Source organism: Taeniopygia guttata, chromosome 7, assembly GCF_048771995.1.
Source record: "Taeniopygia guttata chromosome 7, bTaeGut7.mat, whole genome shotgun sequence".
Taxonomy (NCBI): domain Eukaryota; kingdom Metazoa; phylum Chordata; class Aves; order Passeriformes; family Estrildidae; genus Taeniopygia; species Taeniopygia guttata.
The window spans coordinates 23,051,486-23,063,188 of NC_133032.1; the positions used below are offsets into that span (position 1 = coordinate 23,051,486).

Sequence of the window (11,703 nt, forward strand, 5' to 3'; positions counted from 1 at the left end):
TGTCCCACCCTTGGCTGCTTCAATGCCAGCTTTCCTGTGTTTGTGAGATGCCAGTAAGCTGTTTTAAAAGTATGGCTGCTGACTACACAAATACAAAGCCTCCTTGAAGAAAAGTAATCAAATAATTCTGATTTTTTAAACTAGGTCTCCACAAACACCTGATAAAGCTTAATCCACAAAACTGCACATTCCTTGTTTGATGGTTTTATACTCACATCAAAGTGGTTTCACTCATTTGAAATAGTTTATTTTCTACATAGTTTGCAAAATTTATTTTTAGCATGCATTGTAGTGAATGACAGAGGCACATTCCAACAGAGTACTACAGCTGTTTAAAGAATGAAAAACAACCAGTCAGTTTTCCCTCCACAACACGAGGTCTCATAACAAGATTAGTTTTACAACAAAGTGCCTATTCTTCAAAGTAATGCAGCAACACTTGAGCCTATTTAACAGTTATTGTAGGCAGCCTCCATCAAACAGGTTAGTATTATTTTAACAGGACAGCCATCCAGAAACTTTTGAAGACAATGTCAATATTTTAATAGCTATTTCCAAAAGCTTGCAACAACGTAGCTCTGATGTTTTGGCAGGCACAGAATTGTTTAGAAATTGTTCTCTGATCTGCAGTGTTATTTAATTGGGCAAGTGTTAGCGCATCCAACTTAGCCTAGTCAGTCTGAAACTGAGGGAGCAAAAGCAATAGAAAGTTCTGGGGTTTTTATTGATTTGCTTTTTAAAATACTATTTTGTAAGTGGATGGCTAAATATATTTCAAGCCATTTGCAGGCTTTCTGTTAAAACCACTTCTTTAGGTGAACTATATTTCCTTTACAGAAAAAAATCCTCACATATGCTGCAGATGTTATCAAAAGGACCATAAAGGGGAAAAAAATGTTCCTTGAAACACATTAAAAAGTCATTATAAGCCTATTAAGATGGCAATCATCAAATAGGATTGAACAAAATCTCCAAGAAACAGCCTAAAATTAAAAAGCAGATGGAACTAAATTTCAGGTGCTTTAGAGTTTGTTTGCATGTTGCACTTCTCTCCAATTAAAATAGATTTCTTTTGATGAACTGGGCACATTATTATTAGTGATATAGTTATCTTTCAAATTGTAAGGTGCACACTGTATGCATAATCCTTTCTATCACCCTCAATATTTTGAGTGTCAAGAAAATTTTCTTAGTGAGTACAACACACTTTTCTCATTATTCAGTGATCACTGATGTGAACAATTTCTCTCAAAAGTTGTCTATAGGAAACCTTGTAAGTTTTAATGATGCCAACAGAAGAAACTTCCTTTCCACAGTGTAAGGGTCACAGGAATCAAGGAGCAGGGCAGAGATGTCACTAAGCCATCAAACATAGAACCAAAGTTGAATAAAATGCCTTTTTTCAGAACTTAGCCACTACTGTTTGTGTAATCTTCAGTGTTTTGCTAACTTACTTTTGTATTCCTATACTTCCAGGAAATCCAAAACCATTTGGAGTTACTGGTTCATTGTTAGTAACTGCAGTTGTCTTTAAGAATGAGTCTAAGCTTTGTAGCTAAATGGGAAGTTACTTACAACAGTAGAAAAGTTCAATTAATACCATCATTGTCCATCTTTCAGTATTTCTTTCTTAAAAACTCTCAGGTTTGGTGTCTGAACCAGATTACATCTTTTGCATCAAATCTGGCTGGCTTTCTATTTAGAGGTTTTGTTTTTTTTTTTTTTCTGTAGGAAAAATTAGGCTCCAAAAATAAGATTTTTGGATGGCTCTAGAAGCAACTATTGCAGTGCATTTAAAGGAAATAATAGATTTTAAAACTGAGGCATTTTGAAAGAGTTACAGTCAACATAGTCTGAATTTTTTAAATGCAACTTTTATGACTTGATTAAGAACAACATCAATGCAGTAATTACCAAGTAAAATCTTGCCATCCCAAGGTAGGAATTTCACCTCTTGATGTGATAATAAAGGAATTACTGCTGGTCCTTACAGAAGTTAGCAAAGCAACAGCAAGGTATCTTGAAACACGAACAAGCTACACTCTAATCAACATTCCTCATTAACATACCTACTTCAAAATTTTCAAGCCCCCAGGTGAAATGGCTGTTCACTAGCAGATACTACACAATTAATTAATTAAACTTTAGAGTGACAGAAATGGCAAGGCGCACATTAGGAAGAGAAATGCATTGGCACTATTATTCCAAAGGTGAGTGTTTGTGACTTTGTTTCAAACAGGAGACATTACAAAACTGGAAGATTTAATTACCTAATAAAACAGGTCTCTGCAAAATATATAACTAACATTCTTCTTAAAATCAATTTCCGTAAACAAAAAAAACCTAACCTTACATCTATTATTGACAAAGAGCAATAGTTTTAGCCCTGGAAGCCACTCAGCTGAAGTATCTACACATCTGAAATTCCCAAATACTTTAAAGTCCCATTACATGCAGTTATTGATATTAGACATCCAGGACTAAAAATTCTGCCAACAGTTTAAGAATAAACATTCACTTTTAACAAAAAAACGTGCCTAGAATTGTTCTTCATAACACTTTTTTCCAGGAATCAAAAAACAACATCTGTTACAGTTATGGGGTCCCAATAAGTCTTTTTGAGCTACAGAAATTTATATATAGTATCTATTAGCAACACAGAACTGATTTAGTATTCTGCTTAGAAAGCATCTGCTCAAAGCTGAAAATCTAGATGACAACAGTGTTAAAAGTGCTTCTGCAAAGGATATACTGTTCATATACATACAGTCTCAAAATACTTCATGAACTCTGAAATGGTTGTCTAAGGAGGGAACTTCATCAGCAAAATGCAGTTGATCATTTATTTCCACACCAAATTCTTCAAGTATCTGTACAAATTTCTCGTGCTCTCTCCCAATCCATGACCTCATTGTGTCAAACACTTGGTACGGTGTAACGTGAGCGTGAACTTTAATTCCTGTCTCTGCAAGTTCTTTCAGCATTTCAGGGTAAGTAACCCAAGTGTTGCTTCCTCCTGAGTGACCACCATCCAGCCAGTAAATTGCTTTTATGTTTTTTAAGAAGGCATCTGTATTCTTGTCTTTTTTGGCTTCCTTCAGCTCATAAAGCAGCTGGTTCAAAACCACACAACCTTTGCTGAAGCCAATCAAAGTAAAGGATGCTGCACCTACAGCAGTCGGTACCATGACGTTCACAGCAGAATTATTAGAGCATTCACAATCTCTCTCCCTTCCTTTGGGTGAGCAGCCATTTGTTGTAGGAACAGACTGCGGCTGTGATTTACAAGCAGCTATTTTTGCATCCTTGCTGACACCATGCACACTTTTCTGGGACAGCAGAATATTCTGAGAGAGTCTGAATGCATTAACCAGCAAAGCATGGAGATGCTTGAAAGCTCCAAAGTCAGTGCTGTGCTCTGGTGCTCCAAACATGTTACTCGTCACAAAATTGTCATAACAACTGAATTTGTGCAGGTGCATTCGAGAACACTTTATCACCCAAATAAAGCTATTGGGGAACCGGCGAGCAAGTATAGTAGCAATATTTTCAAAACTCCAGTGCTCCCACTGAAAGTTTTCTGGGTGGCAAGACATGATGTCATGATAGTTCTGAAAAATTAAAAAAATAGAAAAGATGCATTACTACATTGTGAAAAGATTCAGCTCCAATGTATTAATATTTATAAAGAAGGACTGTAAAAAAAAAAAAAACAAACCAAAAAACCATGCATTAGAGCCTCCCACTTTTTAAGTTTTGCAGAATAAGAAGCACATAAAAGAAACTGGTATATTTTGACTTGCTTACTGTAATATTTTTTATCATATATTTTTAATGTCCCCAAGATCAATACAATAAAGTCAGCACATGAAAATATTCATAATTTTTGTCGACTTCACACAAAAAGAAAATTAAAGTATTATTCAACTTAGTATGACACAGAATACATAATTTTATTGTATTATCTCTATCTACAGAAATACTGATTATCTGACAAAACAAAAACAGACTTAAAACTTTGTAGCACGTTTTCTTTATTTTATACAGAAACAAAAATATCCAGAAATTTTTATTGCCTTATTCACATCCAGAGAGGGCATAGATGGAAAGAAATTAACCCCCAAGTCATGAATGAACCTCCTGTCTGAAATCTTAATGGCAAAGAATACTAGTTCATTTATTTTACTAAGGAATAATGAAGCCATATGCAAGAATGTCAATCAGACAAGTCTTCATAGGCCATCCCAATCCTTAAAATAAAAACACACAAAATTCTGCATCTTTACTTGACAGAAGGAAAAGCCTTTTCCCTTGAAGAAGAAGGCTTTTGAGAAGCAGTAATGACAATTGGGATTAGCTGGCTACCAGAACATGTTATGTTAGGCAGGTCAAACCCTATGCCTGGGCACTTCAGAGTCTCTGCAATTTCTTACCAACTCAAGAGACCACAGGTGCCTTCTCAGGACAGGCTGAGAAAGCGTCAGAGCCTGTGGAATCCCCAAAGGGCAGAGTCTGGGATGTCCATACACCTGCACGGTGCTCTGCCTGGGGAGAACAACCGGGCACCTTAGGGTTTTGTTGTCTTGTCTCCATTGTCTGCCATGCTTTCAGACACTGCCATCCCTGTCACTGTCACCCTCAGGCAGTGCTATAGGGCTGGAGTGAGTCGAGAGAAGGGCAATGGAGCTGCTGGAGCACAAGTCTTGTGAGGAGCAGCTGAGGGAGCTGGGGGTGTTCAGCCTGGAGAAGAGCAGGTTCAGGGGGAGCCCTTATTGCTCCCTCTAAGTGCCTGAACGGAGCTGTAGCCAGATGGGGTCGGTGTCTTCCAGGCGACAAGACGACACAGTTTTAGGTCGTACTAGGGGAAGTTTAGGTTGGGCATTAGGAAGCACCCTTCACAGAAAGGGTGATTAGATATTGTAATGGATTGCCCAGGAGGTGGTGGAGTCACCGTTCCTGGAGGTGTTGAAGGAAAGCCTGGACATGGCACTTAGCGCCAGGGTCTCGCGGACTTGGTGGTGTTGGTCACAGGTTGGACTCGATGATCTCCAACCCAACAACCTAAGTGATTCTGTGAAGACGGCTCACCTCCCCTCCGCTCCCCTCCCATCCTGCTCCAGCGGAGGTTTCCGGAGGGCCCGTTCCCGCTCCCTGTGCCCCACCGTGCGGGGCAGCGAGGTGCCCCGACGGCCGCGGCGGGAGCCGGGCAATGCCCACCCGCGCAGCCCTTCCGGGGACGCGTCCGTCCGGCGCCGCTTCCCGCCCAGCGCCGCTCCTCCGCCCGGGCCCCCATCGCCGGCCGCCCGCACCCGCGCGCCGTACCTGCACGTCCCCCGGGAAGTACACGACGTGGTGCTGCGGCGACGGGGCCGGGCCGCGCGGGGCCGGCGGCGGCAGCAGCAGCAGCTCGTTGGTGCGGTGCGGCTCGGCGCCCGGCACCTCGGGCAGCCGCAGCCACGGCGGGCTCAGCCGCGCCGCGGACAACGCCCCGCCACCGCCCGCAGGCCCCGCGGCGCAGGCGGCCGGCGCCCCGCAGAGGCTCATGGCGCTGCCCAGGCACAGCGCGGCGGGGCCGGCGACCCCCCGCAGCAGCGCGGCGGCGGCCGAGCGGCAGCACCGGCTCATGGGAGCGCCGCTCCGCGCACCGCCCGCCCGCACGCCGCGCCTGCGCACCGCCCGAGCACCGCACCGCCCGCGCGCCGCACCGCCCATCGCACCGCCCCGGAACCGCCCATCGGCACCGCCCCCGGTACCCCCCACTGGCACCGCCCCCGGAACCGCCCATCGGCACCGCCCCCGGTACCCCCACTGGCACCGCCCCCGGCACTGCCCATCGGCACCGCCCCCGGCACCGCCCGCCCGCGGCCCTCTCGGGAGAGACCCGGCAGGGGGCGTCGCACGTGCGCCCGCGCCGCGATGACGTCACGAAGCCGTTACCAGGGCGGCGGCGGGAAGCGCGCGGGGCCGTGAGGGAGCAGGTGCGCTCGCGCCGCCCTGAGCCCGGGGCTCCTGAGGGAGCCGTGGCGAGCGGCCTCGGCGTGCGGCTGCGGAACTTGCAGCACTGGGAGGGCTCTGGCGCTCCACGTAGAGCCGTTTATTTCCAAACCGGTCTCCAAAAAGTGCTGGTTGTATTTAAAAAAATACAAAAAGTGGCTTTGGTTACACTAGTTCTGCTGCATTGGAAGAAAAGCTTTCACGTGTACTGGTGAGAACTTCGTATTTTACACCGCAAACAAAGCGAGGCAACATAGCCTTTAGTTTATTTCTAAGCATTCAACGTTCTCTTTTCTAGAATTTTGATATCTCATATTTTTCTTTGATTCTATCTTCTTAATCTACTTAAAAACACTTGTATGCAAACCTACAAAACTACTGAATACCAAGCCTGTCTCCTGTCAGCTGAGGAGCTCAAGAAAGGAGAATCAATGAAACACTAATTGCTTAATCAAGTAATCACACTACTAACTGATTTCTTCTTGTTGGAAAATTCAACAAGGAAATATGGTGACATTAAGGTTATTTGTTAGTGTAGCAAGCTAGAAACCAGCAAAATACTTGAGAGTGGCTTATTCACATTTATTGGAATAGCAGAGATAAATTTAAAAGTTTGGTGATTTAAGTTTTATAGTTTTTTATTAAAATAGCTTTTTTTAAAATCTTATCTCTAGTAACATTTTTGTATGAATGTTAGATTTGATATGGTTACAGCTTTTTTCGCGAAGACCAGGAAAAATCCAAATTTTGGTCGCCTGAAGATGGCGCTGTGCGGCGCGATTTGAAAAGTCCGTATCAGCGCCGATAAAAACATTCAGGTGTTCGCTTCGGAGTTTCCCCAAGCACGTCCCCTTTCTCCTGGTTTGAATTTTGGAGATATTGTTGTACAATGTGTTCTAGACCTTTTTTCTCTGTGAGCAAGCCCTAAGGCTATGTTTGTAGTGGAAACTTTCACAATGCCTCTGTTAATGGTGCAAAATTATTTAGGAAAAAAATCTCTAGCTCCTTCATTTAACTGTTTATTTCAGTTAATGCAGGAAGATTTTCACAGTCCAATTTTGAGCAATTCATGTCCGTGCTGACACTAAAACTTAATTAGGTGGACTAATGAAACATTCTCACTTCTGTTCCCTACTAGGTACTCTACTGAATAAATACTAGATAATATCTACGAAATGCATATGCATAAGAAGAAACTAGTGCTCTGCTTTTCTCATATGAAGCAGGTAATTTAAAAAAATGCCTACATAAATAGAGGAAAATGGCTGTGCTCTGAAAATCTGTATATTTGGACCTTGATTGCTAAGGTTTGTTTACATAGGCGCAGCTCTATTACAATTATTGATACCTGACAAAAAAGCAGGGATCCACTGGAAAGAAGTGGTCAGGCGAAAGAAAGTTTTCGATTTAGTAATTATTGTTGAGAAACATGAATAATTACTGTCAGTACTGTGAAGAAAAATTGGTGCTCTTCTCCTCCCGTGGGCTATATTCTCTCCAGTTGTTTCTGGAGATGAGAGATTAGCTTGCCCAGAAGGGTTTACAGGCATTATTCCCATTGTGGGGATAGTTACAGTAACCAAAGGCGATGCTGGTACTTCTGCCCAGAAATACTTACTTAACCTTAGTGTGTTCATGATGCAACTGGGTCCAAGTAACTATAGCTAATACATAAGGCTGTAGACAGGCTTTCATCTTCATCCAAAATGCTCCATGAACCTTATGGAAGAACATGGAAATTAGTCTGTATCTTAGTCAGAATTCAGACACACACCATGACCAAAATTGGAGAATGGACTTTCTTTTGATTATACGAAATAATGGTGTACATGATCTGTTTTCCCCACTTGAAATAGAAAGCACCAATTTATTCCTACTCTCAAAGAAATCAAAGAAATCTTCTGTGATATATTATAAATTTTAATGGTGACTGATTGCTCTAAGTTTTCTTCCAATCTTTGTCATGTGACTGTTGCAATATGCAAGTAGATTCGGTAACTGAGTGTATTAATCCTTACACATATCGCCCAATGGAGGCACGAAATACTGTATTTTTGAGAGGCCTTGCCAGCCGTCATGTTTGTCCTTTTGTCTGTGAGGCTTCATGTCTCCAGTCTTCTATTTACTAATTCTCTGCTTGCTATGCTCTCTATTATTGGAAAAGGAAAGGCCTTTTCTTTTTACATGCTGCTTCTTTTACCACATCCGCTCTTCTTTCCCCACAGCAGCCCTCACAGTTTTCATACACAAGATCAGTCATGAGCTGACCTCTGAATTGCCAGTAGAACAGCCTGTCCTGCATGTGCAGTTCACTGCTCATTTTTCCCTCCTGTAGGTAGGATAGGGAAGTGAAATGTATAGCGTTTTTCCAGATTTTGTGGATGTTTGCTCATACATTTCAGGGGGTTTGGCAGAAAGAATCTGTATTATGGTAGATTAGCAGTGATGAGAGACACGTATATAAAAGCTAATTCCTCTGGAGAGAACTAATGGCTTATTCACCTCTTCAGAGTCTGAGTTCCCATATAGACCCTTGGGGCTGCCTGCAGGGTGGTTAATTCGTTTAACCTGTTGGAGGCAGACAAATCTGCAGTTTCTGAGTAGAAAGGATACACAGCAAAAGTTGTTTTTACTATATGCAAAGCACTTTTTCTGAAATTGGCTGTGTTTCATTGCCTTTATAGCATGTATGCTAATCCTGATCTTCCATTCAGGGCATATATAAACAGCATAGAATATAATTCAGGTTGTATACATTTTTTTAGACCAAGAAAACAACCTGTAGTTTGTTTTAGCCATAGCACGTAAAAGACAGCATTTTAATAGGCGCTTCACCAAAAGTCTAGGTGAAGAACAACTATCTGCTGATATGATCTTTAGCCAAGTATTTAAGGTATTTGAATTTCTATGTCTTCATACGTAGGAGATGTAATATTTCAGAAGAACATGCTACAGAAAAACATGCTTCCTGCCCAACTAATGTGCAGTGTATATGTACACATATTTGAGTATCTGTGTATTATATTTTAGTTTCCTTTTAAACATTTTTCAATGCATATGTGTTGAAATTGCTAGTTTGCATTTTGGCAGAGGATCGGAATAGCTGTGAAAGCACCTGTGAAATACTGATGGGAAACTCCTTAGCAGCTGATATTCACCTGTGTCTTTCACTACAGAGAGAAAGTGCCAGGCCTGGCTTGTCGTTCTTTCAGGTACAATAACACTTCCAGGACAGAGCTACCTGCATCTGCGGTGAAGTGTGCACAGAGGAATCTCAGCGGCTGCACAGTGATGAACGCCTAGGTCTTGGCTTGTAGTTCTATTAGTGGCAACAGTTCAAATGAAATTACAGCTATTATGCTGCATTGTAAGTAATAAACAATTTACTTCTGCTGAAATTCCTACTGACAGCTCTGCCTGCCAGCATCCATCTTTTGTGTGGGTATAAGATATTCAGGAGATCATAGCGGAGAATAAATCACTCTCTGGGCAATTTACTGAGTTGTATGAAAGTGAGAATAAAAGAATAATTTACTTCTCAGCATGAGAAGTAAATCCATGTTTCTTTTATGTCAGCTGTGTGGAGAAGCTGCTGAAAAACAGGATATAGGATCTCAGCTTTTTTAGTGCTGAGAAAATCAGAGTGTATAAAGTATTTGGAAAATACTGTACTGTTTAAAATACCCTTTTCTCTTTTCTGTTTCCCTGTGGAAATTCGTTTTGTTTAATCTTGATTCTATCTACCTTTCTAATACTTTTCTATCAGTCATTTTCAATTACTCTGCTGGCTGCTGTAAGTGAAGAGTAGAACTTGCAGAGCAAGTAATGTGGAAGGATTAGGAGAATTGATGAATTAATAGATTAGGATTATTCAAATTAATGCCTCTACTGACCAAAAGCTGGGGGAATTCAGCTTTTATACAGCATGTTTGAACATAATGGGCTGAAAGTTCAGTATGGTGACTCTGTGTGCAGAGTCACACTGGAGCATGCATGTGCTGTCTCTGTCCTGCTCCAGTGCTCAGAAGATACAGTGAGCAGAAAGGACTGGAATTACTTTAATAGAAAAATTATGAGCAAAGGGCAGGAGTCCCTAAAAAAATATAGGTAGTTCTGCTGTTCATGACGAGTTGAACAATTACAAGTTTCTGTGCTTTGGAGTTTATCTAAGTTTACAAAAAACTTGGGATTTAAGGAAGCTCTGTGATGCCTGGTGTAAATCAATATAAATTAGAAAATCTGTTTGAGATTTAAAAGAACGCACAGTGGCCCAAGGAGTGTAATAAAAGGGGATTTTTTTTGCTTAAAGAATTTGACAAAGCTCAGTCCCCTAATCATTTCTGCAGTCTGAGGTTTGGCAGTGAAAATTTGGCTTGTGTGTGCTTGTATCCCAATTTCCCTTCTTTCTTCTTTTCCTTAGAATATTCTGGCTTTGTAGATGGGTATATTGCAATGCATTCAACATGAGCCTAACTTCTGCCATTCCTTTTTTTTTAACTTGGATTGCCACATGCACAGAAATAAGGTCAGAATTTGGCTGAAGTCTGTATCCTTGCACCATGGGTTTCTGGAATTTATACCGTATCCAATTTAGCTTTTCCTTCCAAAAATGGTTTGAGATGATGCTTTCATGTACCTTACACATATAGTAGGCAAGTAGGTACTCAACTTGAAATTACTTGTTTGTTAGAGAACAGTATTTTCTTAGAAGAGTACTACATAAGCTCATGACTCTGTGCTAGCTCATTTGTTTATGGGATGCTGATCTAAAAAAAAAAAAAATTACTCAAATACAGTATGTTTATATGAAATAAAGGACAGAATTAGCCATATGATACCCAGTGGATACAGACTCTACAGCTTCCAGTTATATTCTCCCATATGTAATGACAATGGAAAGTATGTCACAGGCAATGTTTGTTACTTTATAGTATCAGGCAATTCTTCATTGCTCTTAATGCAAATAATCCTGTCACGGTCAGTGCTTCTGTGGATGAGGAATATCCCTTTTACTTGTACATAGACTTGGAAGATTTTAGCACATGTAATACATGTAAGGCTGTAAGAAAAGGTATCGCTAACTTAAATTATTACTAATTGAAGCATTTAAGCACCTTCTTTTGTTCAGCTTTATCAAAATACTTATTTTCATATGCAGGCATAAAATTATATATGTGCTTGTGCAATATGGTGAATTGAAGTTTTTGCTATTTACTGCATACTAGAAATCTCAAATTTTTATTCCTCTAGAGCACAAAAGTAGTCAAGTTGCAGTGGTAAGTACATCTCCAGATGATGCCTATAACAATCTGTTTTAAGTAAAGAAATTCCTTTTGATTTGCTAAGAATGTATCTATTTTTTTTTTTAATACTCCTATGGAGTTTTAATATTCCTCTTGTCCCAGAAGGAACTTCTGTGATTAGAAGGTGAGGCTTATTTCCCACTTGTCTGATGTACAGGAAGCTACATTTAAATAAAAGGAAATACTTCTTTACTGTAAAGGTGGTGAAACACTGGGCCAGGTCTCCATACTTGGAGATATTCAGATGTCCTGAGCCATCTGCCCAAGCTGAACCTGCTATCAGAAGGTGACTTGGTCCAGATGTCTCAGAATATCTCTTCCAGCTTCAGCCATTCTGTAATTTTCTAATTCATCTCAACCAAGCACATGTGAAACCTAAGACTGAAAAGCATATTGCAGGCCTTGT

At 41.1% G+C, this 11,703-nt stretch overlaps 1 protein-coding gene across 1 annotated transcript; it reads right to left on the reverse strand.

Annotated features, from left to right (window-relative positions):
- Positions 1-225: 225 nt before the first annotated feature.
- C7H2orf69 (chromosome 7 C2orf69 homolog) lies at positions 226-5,687 on the reverse strand. Its single transcript, XM_030277765.4, has 2 exons — positions 5,323-5,687; positions 226-3,611 (listed from the first exon to the last, which is right to left on the reverse strand). Exons 1-2 carry the CDS (start codon positions 5,623-5,625, stop codon positions 2,772-2,774), a joined length of 1,143 nt encoding a protein of 380 aa, XP_030133625.3. The 5' UTR covers positions 5,626-5,687; the 3' UTR covers positions 226-2,771.
- Positions 5,688-11,703: the final 6,016 nt, after the last annotated feature.

Bases quoted from the DNA above. Each gene is read 5' to 3' on its own strand.
- C7H2orf69 (XM_030277765.4), bottom strand. From the start codon at position 5,625: ATGAGCCGGTGCTGCCGCTCGGCCGCCGCCGCGCTGCTGCGGGGGGTC. The intron at 3,612-5,322 runs GTACGGCGCGCG...TTAATTTTTCAG, and splicing joins ACTTCCCGGGGGACGTGCAG to AACTATCATGACATCATGTC.